General features: G+C 38.4%; 1 protein-coding gene across 1 annotated transcript; it reads right to left on the bottom strand.

Moving 5' to 3' along the window:
- LOC105675958 (collagen alpha-1(I) chain-like) lies at positions 1–10,628 on the bottom strand. Its single transcript, XM_067349890.1, has 3 exons — positions 9,430–10,628; positions 6,179–6,207; positions 1–5,331 (listed from the first exon to the last, which is right to left on the bottom strand). Exons 1-3 carry the CDS (start codon positions 9,452–9,454, stop codon positions 2,917–2,919), a joined length of 2,469 nt encoding a protein of 822 aa, XP_067205991.1. The 5' UTR covers positions 9,455–10,628; the 3' UTR covers positions 1–2,916.
- Positions 10,629–15,543: the final 4,915 nt, after the last annotated feature.

The raw sequence follows: 15,543 nt of genomic DNA, 5'->3' as shown, positions 1-15,543 counted from the left end.
TAAAAATTATAAAAAATATGTTATATCAATAGCAGTGAAGTGAATGGCTTATGGAATTCATCGTTCAATTTTTTATTTTAAATTTTCGTTATTAAATCGTTCGGAACAATTACCGTGTGTAATATGCAATATGTTGGAAATACGGCAATGCATACAAATTACGTCCTTAATTTACAAACGTTGTTAATTAGCCATTGACCTTTGTTATCTTACTCGGAGCCATGCTTTTCCAGACCAAAGTTTAACTGGCTTCGCGTATAATTCCCTTCATTACAAACTGCAGCAGTAAGCACCTGATTATCTGCGCGATAACACTAACCGGTTGGCTGTACTATTTCGATAGTATATTCCAATACATACCATCACGTTTCACGCGCATCTATTTCTATTGCACCTGATACCCGCCGGATGATTAAGTGTCATTTTCCTTTTCTCGGCAAGCATGACGGCATATCTTGTCGTATCGCAACCGAAACAATCCGACGAGAGCGATGTGAAAAGCAGGATGAGGCATTTCGTACGACCTAGTTGCCTATGTCAGACAATTTAAGACGCGTGAATGAACCGCAGCGGGATTCTCGCAACGTTTATCCAATGTAACGTCACTGCCATGGGAATCCGCAAAATCATTTGCCCGTCGAATGACTCGTCTCGTCTCGTCGTCGACACAAGACAAGAGCTGGCGCGTTGCGAAATGCACGCAACTATAAATCGCGAAACGATGATCGCACGTAGGCCGCGCATACGAATTTATGTAACCTCCCCTGGCGCGAACAATTTGAAATGACTAATTATAGTAATGAGGGGAAAGGGAAAGGCAATATGTAGTAACGCGTGTGTGTTGTTACCCGTCTCGCTCGGGGTTTCAGTAACCCGCCGGGACTTATAGTGAATAGAGACAACATAATTCTTGCAAAGGTGTTTCCTTTATTTCGCGCATAAAATATACATAATGGCATCCCACGTAGGAGTCTCAAACCATTGTTATAAAAATATAGGTATATGTATATATAATTGTCATGCGTTGCTTAACTATATATGACAATGATACGCTCTTCAAAAGAAAAGATCGGACTCTCACTGCTTTGTTGTTCATGGATCACGTGGTAATTAATTAAAATAATGTATAGCTTTTAATAGACAAATAAATATTTTATCATGAAATAATAATTGTGCACTATTTTCACCTTAAAGATGTGCCTAAAACGCTGAATTTTTAACATTCTTGTGAATAATACATTTTTATAATTCGCTTATAAATTATTCACTAAGAAAGATGCTGCTTATCGCAACCCTACAAATATAAATTCGTAGCTCGAATTATACTAATAAGATACATCGTACAAATTGTTAAAGTTATATACGCTTGATAATCAATAATTTTGCGTTTGTTAAATATTACGATAAATAACTGCGTTAAAATTGTATTATTATGACACTTCGTAAGATAGAATTGTCTTAGAATATAAGATCATATGTATTTGATTATTATTTTCACACATTTTTGATTATATTTTCAATTCATAAATTCTCATTTCGAATCATCGAAAAATCGACATCCGCATGACATCCGATTCATGATCTCTTTTGATAGTAATATTGTAAATAGTAACATTATATTTTTATTAAAGCTGAATAAATAAATACGATCGGGTTTTAATACTTACAAGCTACATGTATTCGCTGTCGTTAAATCGATAAAATCAATTGCAGTAATATTTGTAATACTAATATTTCTGATTAAACTGACAATCAATAGTATCAATATTACTTATTAATCTTTTGGTCTTAATTAATTTTGATAAATAAGCTAATATTGTTTTAATGCTATTAGAATCAGATAAAAGTAACAATTAATCCTTGTTAATCCAGAAAATTTTATGAAAAATTTTAGGAAAATACGATTTGTTAATTGTAGTCATACTTGTAATAATTGTGGTCATTATTTCAACTACTAGGAAAGCTATGCGCAAAATTATCGTAAAGCATACTATATTGAGTCTACATCAACACAAGATCGCAAAGGGTTAATAATAATACGATAGCTATTTCTGTTTTCTGTATAAATTGAATTATAATCGAACATTTGTTTAGTAATGCAATTAAAATATTTATATAATGATCGATAAGAATCGATAAGACGTATTTATCGATTTATCGTAATATTTTAATATTTCTTGTTAAGTCATAATTAAAGAATAAGATTTCATGGGACGACAATGAATACATTTAGCGTATATGTCTTAATATTAATTACTCGTAAGTTCATCATAAGGTTTCCGATAAGTACTTGTTCGCGATGCAATGTAATATAAAGATTTAAATCGTTTTCCGTTTATTTTTAATATATTAACAACATGCAGCTTTAAATCTGAAAGAGAAATTGTATTAAAATATATTATATTTAAAATTTGATAAAAATACGCGATCCTATTACCTTTTTATAATGTTTTCTATGCTAATAATATAATAACTGCAAAAAATCCGAAAGAGACAAGTTAAGAAAAATTTAATGCACAACTTTATAATTTGATAAAATAATCTCTTTTATATTTTACTAGTATAAAAGCAAATTATAAAATATATTAATATATTATATATATTAAATATCATTTATATTATGTTTTTATGTAATATATTAATATGCTTTACATATAAATATATTTTACTAGTGAAATTAGCTAAGAACAAACACTTGGCGGTGATGTAAATTTCAGTTACACGCGTGGAAACCTCAGGATGAATAAACGCGTAAGCAGAATAATCGAATTTCTTATATGTAAAAATGATTGCAATACAAATAATCGATATTACCTAGATTACGCAAATAAAAGAGCTCGTATTTACACGTATCATCCAGCATTAACAACGGTGGGAGTCGTCGTTAGATACCGGCTGGAGCATTTAGCTTCACGATTATCCAGCCCGCGGCGGCAAGTACTCACGATCTGGTTTCGCAGGACCTTGTGGCGGGAACGGCGAACCTGTTCCGGGTTGTTCCGGGATACCTTCCGGTCCACTGGGGAATGACGGGCCGCTTGGTCGGCCTCTGGGGTATCCACCTGGTCCACTAGGTCCTTGCGGACGACCTCCCGGTGCGCCCGGACTCGGATAACCTGGTGCAGTCGGTCCTTGCGGTTGGCTTCCCGGATATCCTGGAGATGGTCCGCCTGGTCCCGGATAACCGCCGGGACCGCTAGGTCCTTGCGGTCTCGTCGATGGTCCAGAAGGTCCCTGAGGTCTTCCGGGGTATCCAGGTCCGCTTGGTCCTTGAGGTCCTTGAGGTCCTTGAGGTCCTTGAGGTCCTGATGGTCCTGACGGTCCTAACGGCGGAGTTAAATATCCGGGTCCTGGTCGGCCGGATGGACCTGGTCGTCCTGGAAAACCGCCTGGGCCCGTTGGTTCTTGAGGTCCGCTTGGATAGCTTGGTCCGGATGGTCCTTGAGGTCCTTCTGGATAACCGCCTGGTCCGGATGGTCCTTGAGGTCCTCTTGGATAACCGCCTGGACCGGATGGCCCTTGAGGTCCTCCTGGATATCCTCCTGGTCCGGATGGTCCTTGAGGTCCTCCCGGATATCCTCCTGGTCCCGACGGACCTTGAGGTCCTCCTGGATATCCTCCTGGTCCGGATGGTCCTTGAGGTCCTCCCGGATATCCTCCTGGTCCCGACGGACCTTGAGGTCCTCCCGGATATCCTCCTGGTCCCGACGGACCTTGAGGTCCTCCCGGATATCCTCCTGGTCCCGATGGACCTTGAGGTCCTCCCGGATATCCTCCTGGTCCAGATGGGCCTTGAGGTCCTCCCGGTCCCGATGGACCTTGAGGTCCTCCTGGATATCCTCCTGGTCCCGACGGACCTTGAGGTCCTCCTGGTCCTGAAGGACCTTGAGGTCCTCCCGGATATCCTCCTGGTCCAGATGGTCCCGAAGGTCCTTGAGTGCCGGGTCCTGCTTGAGGCCCTGGTGCTCCCATTATAGTATAATCATAAATATTTTCATTCAAATAGTACAAGCTTGGCGCAGAGTTGCAGTCGAACTGATTCCACCATACACAGACAAAGAATTGTTGATTGAAGATCGTTCCATTAGGGCAAAGAAAATCGTAGGTCTTATTGTTGGCACATATGTGAAAAACTTGGCACTGAGCTTCCACGTCGGCGTAGTAACCAGGGAATTGTTGGGCGTCGCAACGGAAACCGGTCTCCGGAATTTCACTGTATATAGGATAATCGCGACCAGGTTCTCCTGGAATAGCCGAGTAATCGCCTTCGTCGTACGTTCCTTCATCGCCATGTGAATACTCTCCGGTGTCACCGTGAGCTCCTTGACCGGGTCCTACAGGACCTGGCCCGCCTGGAAATCCTTCTGGTCTCTGTGGACCTGGTCCACCCGGGAATCCTTCCGGTCCTTGAGGGGCTGGACCGCCGGGGAAGCTGCCCGGTCCTTGCGGACTCGGACCGCCCGGGTAGCCTCCTGGCCCTTGGGGTCCTGGTCCGCCGGGATAACCGCCTGGTCCTTGCGGAGCTGGGCCGCTCGGGCCGCTCGGATAGCCCCCTGGCCTTTGCGCTCCTGGTCCACTTGGATAGCCCCCTGGTCCTTCAGCTCCTGGTCTAGTAGTAGGATAACCTCCGCCAGGTGTTCTGCCCGGGCCTTGCTGACCTCCAGGACCTTGAGGTCCCCCTGGTCCTGGATATCCGCCTGGTCCTTGAGGACCTGGACCACCGCCAGGTCTCGGAGAACTTCCTGGATAGCCAGTGCTTGGCCCTCCACTAGGATATCCACTTCCCGGACCAGGTTTTTCACCGGGATAACCTCCAGGTGCTTGTCCGCCGGGATATCCGGGGCCTTCCGGCTGGCCGGGTCTACCACTCGGATATCCTTGTCCACTTGGAAAACCTGGTGCTTGCCCGCCAGGTCGGCCGCTAGGATACCCAGCACCTGGTCCCGATGGAAATCCTCCTGGTCGCGCACCTGGCCCACTCGGTGCACCGGGACCGCCGGATGGATATCCTGGACTAGGTCTGCCTGTTGGTTCGCCGCTCGGAAAGGGAATCGAGGGACGTCCACTAGGATACCCACCTGATGGCTGTTGACCTGGAAATCCAGGTTGTTGCCCGCCTGGTTGACCGCCCGGGCGCTCACCTGGAAATGACGGCCCTGGCCCGGATGGATAGCCACCCGGTTTTCCGGGCTGTCCACCGGGTGCGGGACCCGATGGATATCCACCGGGAGTACCTGGAAATCCTCCTCCTGGTTTTGTACCAGGACCTCCGCCAGGACCACCTGGTATGAGCGGATTTGATGGTCTGGGATAATTATATCCTTCGTCAGCCTATGAGATACGTATAGAATGCCCACAATTAAATGACAAAAAACCGTCAAAATTTGTTTTTTGTACAAAAAAAAAATTAAGTATTTTTAATTGCGCAATTGAAATTAAAACAAAAAAGTTATAAAGTTCTGTATACAATGTTAAAAATTAAAATTACTTAAATTTGAAGAATGCATATAAAAAAATCATTAATTTGTCATTAGATTTTTATCAAACAGATTTTTTTTCATCACAAAATTAATTTCTAATTTTATTTTTATTAAGATATAAAGTTGAATAATATTTCAATTTATATATAAATATAAATACATATATCATAAATAACGAAAGAAATATTTTATGTTCTTCAACATTCCTTTGTTTCGTACATATTTATTATACTCAGTATCGTATAACGCTTTATAATCCCCGAGATCGCGATACCCTTGAACGATTAATTATATTAAATTTATGGATTCCGACATCGTTAGAATCGTGCTTGTGGAAAAGACCGAAGGAGCGTCTTCGTACTCTCGATCATTGTAATCGTTGTGATATTACAACAGTATAGTCACGACCGATTAATATGAGAGTGCTTAAACTTGCGCAACCAAAAATGCTATTTCGTCAGTTAGTAAAGAACTAAAATATGTTAATCGCGAAAAATATATACAGCTGTATTACTTTATACACCGGTTAATGCACCGCTTTTGTGAAAATAAAGACATAAAGAAAGACATTTATGAAGTAGGAAGAAAATTGTCCGTGAAATATTCATAGACTAAATAAATTGCAAATAGTTATGTAGAAAAATATTTCTATTTTAAATTGCTCTTAACGATGTAATCAATGTAAAAGCGCTACTTACCAGAGCTGTGCGAGCGACAGCCAGCAAGACTGAAACAAATATAAACAAGATAACATTATTGTGAGACACCTACCTTGATTGTGCGCTCTTCATTTATTACAATAGCTTGTTACAATTACATCGCAGGAAGAATTTTTATTATGACATCGATTATTTCCAGTACTAAAAGCTTTAATGGTGCCAACATCACCTCAGTAACGGTCGCAATAGTCGCGATGACGAGAGGTTGCGTGCGAGTCTCACAGAAGAGAAATGTGTCTTGAAAAATCTCTGACATAACTTCCCGTCTAATTAATTAAGGAGCATTGTCGAGTGCGCTTAGAGTGTAGGCGCGGAGAAGCTGGTTCTTCGCACGCTTGGTCGTAGGTAAATCACATCAAAAAGCGTAAATGAAGAGGGACAAGCGCAGGAAGATATCGCGTGTGCGGGAGAGAGGCAAGTAGCACGACTTCAGAAGTGCGTATAGTGTTACACGGGAATTGTAAAGACTCCCGTGTACGTTTTCGCAATGACACTGTCATGCCGCTTCGCGAGTCATGCAAGTTACTTGCATGCAAGCTACTATTAAGCAGACATAGAGACTTGGTTCCTGAGCAAAAGATACAAATTACAACCTCAAATTCTATGAAATTTTAGCAAAATAATATTCAAAATAATTCATTAAAAACATGTTCAGAAAGAAAGATGTATCTGTTTTTTGCTTTTTAAGTTTCAAGAAAATTTTTTTGTTTACAAATCATAAAATAAGATGTGTTTTTTTTATTAAAATATTTCTCGCAACACAATGACAAAGATGTAACTATCGAAGTAATTTCGATATAATATATAAGGAAGTAACAAAATAAATTATGAAAAGCTTGATTGACTCTTCTTGTTATCGCGATGAATATCATTCGTGATGAATAACCGTTATTATCAAACGAGTATCAATATCCCTCAGGCTGACTTGACGTTGATAAATTAAGATTTAATGGTGACTTTACTTCGACGTAGACTAATGGGTGCAACTTAGCAAATACGATTGACATAACTTCCATGGCTCAAAAAATACTATTGTCACAGTGGCTCATAAATGATTTAAGTAGTCATCACGTATCTTGCCAAACAATTTTTGTTTTCTCAGTAAGTCATTCCAAATAATTTAAGATGCTAAATTTGAAATTAATTATTTATGTTTAAGCATTAAATAATATAATAACAAGATTAATAAAGTATATGATGTGACATAATTATTGTAATTATTGTAAGACGAATGAACTATACACAAGCAGACGTTTCTTGCAATAAAAAAATAATTGAAAAGTTATTTAATGTCTAAAATAATTTTTGCGGAAATAGTTTCTCTTTATTGATATCCAGTTTCTACGAATCACATAATTAAATCACGGAAGAGAGAAGAAACTTTGTGAATGGTTGTAACTGCTGCGAGTATGAGAACTTTTTCCACATCTTAGATATATTATAAGTAATCTTCCAGATATATTCTATCCCTTCATCTTTATTAGTCATTAATTTCCACATCACGCATAATTTGACCAAAAGGCTATTTCAGGCAACAATATTGCCGTACCATTATCCGTACATCTTCCTGTTGCCGGTTGATAGCCTCGGTTTTGGTTACCTCGAAACAATGGAACGGAGATCAAGATGCGGCCGAACCTCGCGTGATCTAAGAAGATAATCCGAGCACGATACTCGATGCATCGTTCGAGAGAATCTTTGACCGTTACGTGGCTACACTAGCGTTGCACGATCGCCTCGCAGTATTGACGTAACTTATCCGAAGGGAAGCCGCGGCGGAAACCCTTCTTTTTCGGTTATTTCTTTGGACCATGAATTTCTTCGTATTTTATTGGATACGTTTCAAAATCTTTATTTTAATTATTTTCTTTCAAAAGATTTCTGTAAGTTATTATGATCCGTCTATAATGAACAAAGTTCTCGATTACAATATTCACGATTTGACTTTAAAATTGGAAAAGTTTGATTGATTTTGGAATTAATTTCTCCTATTATTTTTCCAAATGTTTGCCTTCCTCATGCATCTGCGATCTTTAACAGTGTCTGTCCGTTTTTAAGATTCATGAGAAAAAGGAAGGTGATAGCAATTGCGCTAACACGGCACGCTGCATACACTTGACCTTTATTTTAAATGCGGATGATCGTAAGCGTAAAGGGTGACCCCGTAATATGTAAAAGTGCGCCGAAACAATACCAGTCGGCTGCGCACTGGCTTATCTCTAATTCGTTTTAATTAGAGGATGTTACGAAAAAATGTCGTAGACCTTGCGCGAAAATTCCGTCGACATTTAAAACTCATCTAACAATAAGTCGCGTAATATTACGACCAAAACAGAGATGTTGAAAGCGCTATTTGAATTATGAATTATGTTGTCCTACTAAATACTTGTGTTTAATTTTATTACATGTTTCTTAAAACAATTATTTGAAAAAATAAGACTATGCCGAAACTCATTTGATTGGCAGAAATTTTTATGTCAGTCATAATTAAGTTAATAGTGCATAAATTATAATATATTATTATTTTTATAAAGTTTAAAGTACAATTTTTTAAATACAATTAAATAATATTTTAAAAATTTATACGAGATAAGAAATAAATTCCTGAAAATGAAAGATGCAGATTCATCTTTATTTGTTATCAGTTCCTAAGATTACTTATAACATATTCGGATGAAAATTTTCATATCATCACGTTCGCGACTGTGATCACCGTTCGTGCAGTTTCTTTCTCTTTTCTTCTCTTTATTTTTCTTGATGATTTATAGTTAGTATGCGTACAGGATTCAAGCATTGTCAAAGAATACCACACTGATTGCGTGTCCCATAATGGCATGTACGAGAACTTATACGGCACGATAATTCGATGAACGGAAGGCAAAGTTGGCGCGTAAGATTGCTTAACAATTGCTTGGAAACTTTTCATCTCCTTCGATTATCGAGACGAAGGTTATACTTGACGTTGGGACACGTCACAAATTGCGAACTTTCTTTTCTCTATCCTCGACACTGCAATCTCTGCTAATCTTTCTGTTTTCTCCGAAGGAAAACCGACAGACATTGCCGCGTGATTTCTTGCACCGCTTTTTGTTAGCACTTCAATGTGCTTATTCAATGACATACTGGCGTAACAATTCGATTACTGCACTGACAATGAATGATTATGTGAGATGAAGCCAAGAGTGATAAGGTGAACCTCAATATTTCAATCAATATCTGTTTGGACTTACCGATCCATAGCAAGTGTAGCCGCATGTTTGCTGGCGCAAGCACCCTCAAGGAGCGAGTCTAAAAAAAAAAAAATGCAATTATTCATAATTTATTCTTTGTATAATTATATAAAAATATTTTAAAAGATAAGCGTTAAATTCAAGTCTGTAACAATTTGTGATGTTTAAAACTATATGTTGTTTACGTACGGTAGAGTTTTTTTTTGTCAAAAATGTCTTTAAATATTGCAATATAATATAGTACTTTTTAGTTTATTATTTATAAAAAGTGAAATAAATACGATAAAATCTAATTTATATAGTACATTTGTTCGTTGATTTTTGAATAAAAATTGAGCAGATGCTAAGTTTAGAAAGCAAAACTCAAAAATAAAGATTTAGAAATATTGCATTGTAACATACAGAATCAATAGATATATACTGTTCTGTAAAAAATTTTGTATGCTTCTAAAAATTTCTGGATCTTTCGATACAAATTTAGTGATATAAAAATACTATCAAGAGCAGTGTCATAGCATTACAGTATCGAAAGGCAAGAATTTTGCTAAATTCTACTTCCTATGAATTTATGCACCTATATCGATTATCGGTTAATTATACGTGTATTCCGCTACTGTAATTCACGTCGTCTATTTCTCTACACGATCCTCAGGAGTTGATGAATAAAACATGTTTGCGAGATAAGGAAAAATGGAACTGCGAGATACGCGCGAATGGAATTCACTGACCGTGTTACTTTAACACACTGCGATCGTTCCTCGTCCGACCCTCCGAGCGTTGCGCACGGAGGAGGTTCGGAACTTTCGTCGAATCATTCGTGCATGTTATCGGTGCCACGCTGAGATACGCGCACATACGCATGAAAGGGAAAATGTAATAGCGAATCGTCGATTCTTTGGGGCGAACACTGATCGGATCCGGAAAAAGGGGCCCAATTTGTACGGTGGAACGCAAGAACTCGCAGAGTCGAGCAGCGGGCAAGAGCCCGCTGGTGTCTAAAGGGGGATGAAGTGGTGTCGTGGACTCACCCAACCGAGCCGCACCGTACAAAACACACCGCAGTGCTGAGGTAAAGTCAAGACAGTGACTGATGGTGGAAGAAACTTCGTCGGCATATATATCCTTGGATAGCACCCCGAGTGCTGATACGCCCCCACCAGGGATGCGCTCATCCTTCGACCTCCTCCAGATCGAGCCCCCTTTTTTCCGCTGTTCCTCGGGATGCAAGGTGGGGAAACAACGCGAAACCGCGGATAGCGATGGGATTGATCCTTTCGCGCGGGGCGTCCGCACTTCGGGAAATCGTACGAGAGACGAGGACACTGCATCCGCGCACTGACCTTTCGTCCGTCAAATTTTCAGAGAAATGCCGTGTGTTGTAATTTCGATCATTTTTATGTGCTAATAACGGTTATTTTACGAACATCGGCACGATACAGATCCGAGGAATAATTTCTTTTATTAGAAGAATAAATAAAACATTTCACTTTTTACAACTCATGCACACATGACATTCTAATAACAATTTACAATTATTATTATGTGTCGCACTCAAAGGTGGAGTATTTATCAATATACAGTATGTTATATACTTTACACACACGTATTTGTGCGCAAGCGCGTCAAAGCGCGAGTGTGTGAAAATAAGAGTGCCAAATGAGCCGGATGACCTCTTCGATCCCCTGGTAATTACTAAAGTAAATATCGACAACCTGGGTCCGAAATAGCGGGGACGGATCTAGCGCGCGGGCCCATCACTATCCATAAACGGTGCGCCATCCGTGGAACGACCTCACGACGTAAGTGACCCGCCGCGGGGACGAAGGGGGCTCTTTCAGAGGAGGGCCCCGATGGGGGATCTCGCGGAGATGAGCAGCTCGTGGGAGGCCGGGGTTAGTGAAAGTGAAATACTGCAAGTAGAGTAACGTCTACCGGAGTGCCGTGTATTTCACGCTGCTCTAGCCGGCAGTGAAGATCGTCCGTGAAGAAGGAAGATCGAGAGAATCGCGAGGATGTCTCTCTACGCTGATCTGTTTGTTTTCAGATTAAAAAAAAAAAAACACGTTGCTAATTTTGGAGCTCGATTGATATTTTCTTTAATCGGTAAATGTAAATGAATAAAATAAGCAAGAGAAATTGATGATAAAAATATTATTTTCTATTTTTATGTAAATTTGTGGCGATATTATTTCAATATGTTTTTCATTAAATATGAACTAAAGTGCATGAGAAAAGATATATGAATTTCTGTTTTCTCTCTGTACAATCTTACTTTTCAAGATTTTGATTTTATCTTGCAAAGAAAGTGACTCCGAGAGCAATTGTGACTGTAAAACTATATATACGATTGTTTCTACCTCTGAACTTTTGCCTCTGATCAAAGAGATGCGATTCTCCACATAAATAATGCATGGTATCGGAAAAACTGTAGAGAATGATACTCTCCGATAAAGAATAGATCGTAAATGCTATTGCTGCGCAAACGTCTTTCGCGTTGTTTTCTATTCGACTTGCCGAGGGGCTATCCGGAATCATTAGAAGAGCAATAAAAGATATCGTATCGATTTTATCATATCCCGATAGAGGAAGGCAAGTCAAAATTAATGAAGCACACAAGAGAATTCTGAGATACAAAACACGCTAAATTTTCTCATCACATAATAAAAGTAAATAAATAAGTAAGTAAATTTAAGTATTGATTATTAGATTATTAGACATTCGTTAAAAATGCGTGACAATTTAAAGCAGCTGTCTTTCAATTTCCAAAAATAATATTATTAACAATAATAATAATTGATAATTGTAATCAATATTTTGTTTATTAATTTTCGCTCAAACAATTTCATTACTAATTTCTTGATCCGAGTATAATTATTTCCGACTAACTTGATTTCAAAACAATTTCTTGGGTCAATGATCTGTTTGATCAATCATCTCTTTGATGCGTTTTCAGAAGATTTATTCACAATCGACTAATTTTCCATACGACCTCTCTGCGATGACGCAGCGTCAAAGGACGGGCGCATCTTCGCTCGCCCCGTTTCGGATTCCTAATCAGCCTGCATCATCGCGTAATTATCATCGGACGTACCTATGCACTGACAAGACTCGTCTTCGCGCGTACTACTCACTCGGGGCTTTCACCGCAAAGTGCGAGTTACTGCATCGCGTGGGCGGCATAAAAACAGTCGGCGCGTAACTTGACAAAAGCGGGCGTCAGTATCGACAACGCTTCGCGCGTTTCGCTTCGCGCGATTCTCTTTACTTAATACTCTACTACACACGATCCGATTTCTTCTAATCTCCTCGTCTACATTCGCGATTGTACGTGTTGACAAAGAGTCAGCAATCAGAATCGGCCGTAGTTCTGAGGCAAGAACGGCATCGATATAGCTATTTGCTAACTAACAGACAGACGGAATCTTAGTTTACAAAACCTCGAGGGTCTTAGATGTGGGCCCCTAAGGCGAATATCCTCGCTCTGTCTCTTCTTCCCCCCGACTTCTTGTCTGCACCGCGGAAACCAGTTTAGTTGCATCGAATATTACACTGAATGCTCGTAACTCCAGAGATTTCTTACATATCAAAGATTTATAAATTAATTGATATCCACATAACTGGTTATTTAGCAATAATCTCGTTTTCAATAATTGTGACATCCTACATAATAAAAAACCGTTATGCAAGAGTTGCTTTAATTGAGTTTTCAAAATACGTTTAAAAAAATGTAACATCACATGCGTTGCAAAACAAATTTAAAAAAAAAAATTCAAATTTATAGAAAACATTATCTTCACTTTCGTAAGACAGTTTCGGTGACGCTTGCGATATCCATCAATGATTCCAGCATCTAGTATAGAAAGGCTTCAACTATAATCGTATTAGCGTCTCTTCTGTGAGATCCATCAGCGATTTAATACGATTGCGATAATCATACACGCATTGCAAAATCTTCCATTCCTCTAGAACTAATCGTTAATGAAGTCTAGCGATGAGATTGTATCAGAGCTCATCCATTTTATGAATATTTTAAGAATTCTATAAAATCCGTAACAATTATAATAAACAGTTTTAATGTCACGGAATAAAAAATTCATTACAATTATTATAATTCATGGCAGCGTCCAATGCATTCGTCACCCGCCGCTATGACGAATAAGATATCACACATTATGGCGAATGTATGAAAGTATGAATTAATTATAATTTTTTACTTGACTTTTGAGCGAATAAAACACATATAATAATAATATATTTATATAGTTTTTAACGATACAATAAGTATTTGACTTCAAAATAAAAAGATAATTTTAAAATATATTAAAATAAAAATAATTTCATTATTTCCAATATTTATTTCTAACATATCGATACTAAATAATTTAAAATATCACTTGAAGTATGTTGCAACGTTTATTTTGCGATACAGGAAATGAGAGAAAAAGAAATCTATAAGTACGGTTAGCACGGAATTTCTATATCACACTCTTGCGAGACACAATGCCTTTGTGATAATTACATCAAATTTGTTCTCACGCGCGCGCGAGACTTCAATTGCACTTTCCGCGCTACACTTGGTTCCCTCATAAAACATGCCCGGAATGCTCTTATTATATTATGTATAACATCGACAATTGTCTCACGATCCGCCAGAGCTCCCAAGTGAGAAGAAACGGTTAAGTCATTTTGTCTCATCAATAAGTAATCTTCGTTATTAAAAAAAAAGGGTAATGATCTTTGGTAGATGTTACACAATCTCGCAGTGATTTACTGCAACAAATCAATCACATTAATTCCGAAAAAAATTAAAATTACGCCACAATCGTGAGATAACTTCGAGATGGTAAATGTATTAAAATGTCCGAGTTGTCATTAAGCTTCATCAAAATCAGGGCAAATAAAGCGAACGGTCTAAATTGTTAGCAATCGTTTCTTTCTTAAACAATTGCGTTACATCAGTGACGGATCGTTCAGAATGAAAGAAAAGTCGTCCTTGTCATCTTCGTGCACTCTATTCTTTATAATTCCTTTATATATTGTACTGATGATTACGAAAATATTTGCAGGATTATTATCTGAAGTAATAATTGACTGCTGATTGAAATCCTTTGTAATAACCAAGGAAGAATATTGATAATTAAAGTGTGTGATAATTTGTGAACTAATGGGAGATAAAGTCACACGGAAGATAAACATTTTAAAAATCTGTAAAATAGAGAGATAGTATTTCTACTTTCTTACAAATTCTTATTTTCTGTAAAATTAATTCTAGTATAAAAATATCGATAATCAATATTAATTATTGATATAAAAATATCAGTAATCGATATTTATTATCGATATAAAAATATTAATGAGACCAATAAAAATGGATTTTTGTCAATAAAATGTCTTTCCATCTTAATTAACACAATAATTACGAGCGAGATAATAATATTTTTATAACGATAATCAAGAATATTTCAATAACATCCCTATACTTATTTTGCGTTACACAACTTTAGAAGATGTTATTGCTTCATAGTTTGCGCAAATAGTTAACAACCATCTTTAGTAGTTGTACATTAAGTTAACTGCTTTTATATGCGTTCTATTAAGCTTACAGTGTAAACATCCTTTGCGTATTTCGCGCTATTCTCTAATGAGAAATTTTTTAAACTACTTTCTGATTCCAACCGGCACTTGCGCAATTTCCTGTACAAGAATGAGAAGTTCCTCAATCAAGGTCGCTGAGATTCATCCTTTTGATTGACGTTATTCGGTGTTGCGTACACACAAGAATCCGAATATTGTCTGGGTATCAATATCTAAGACTGTGCAATCGACGTCATCGTAATTGACGCGCGTCACTTCCACGTCTACATCGTGTCTGTTCGAAATTTATGAATAGCAGGATTCAAGTTGGGATCCGTGAGAATACAAGGCAGGGGATGCGCCCACTTCGCGAATCACGACTGACCTTCGCGGCGAACGATCGTGACGGCGGAATCGGTGCTTCGACCGCTGCGATATAGTGGACAGATATATATATTCAGAGGATCAGACCCGCTCACGATTGATACCTACAAAGCGTTACATCTTTTGCTTAGAATCCGGGAAATATCAAAGACGCAG

The sequence above is a fragment of the Linepithema humile genome, chromosome 2 (assembly GCF_040581485.1).
Source record: "Linepithema humile isolate Giens D197 chromosome 2, Lhum_UNIL_v1.0, whole genome shotgun sequence".
Taxonomy (NCBI): domain Eukaryota; kingdom Metazoa; phylum Arthropoda; class Insecta; order Hymenoptera; family Formicidae; genus Linepithema; species Linepithema humile.
This window is presented reverse-complemented; position numbering and strand designations above follow the sequence as displayed.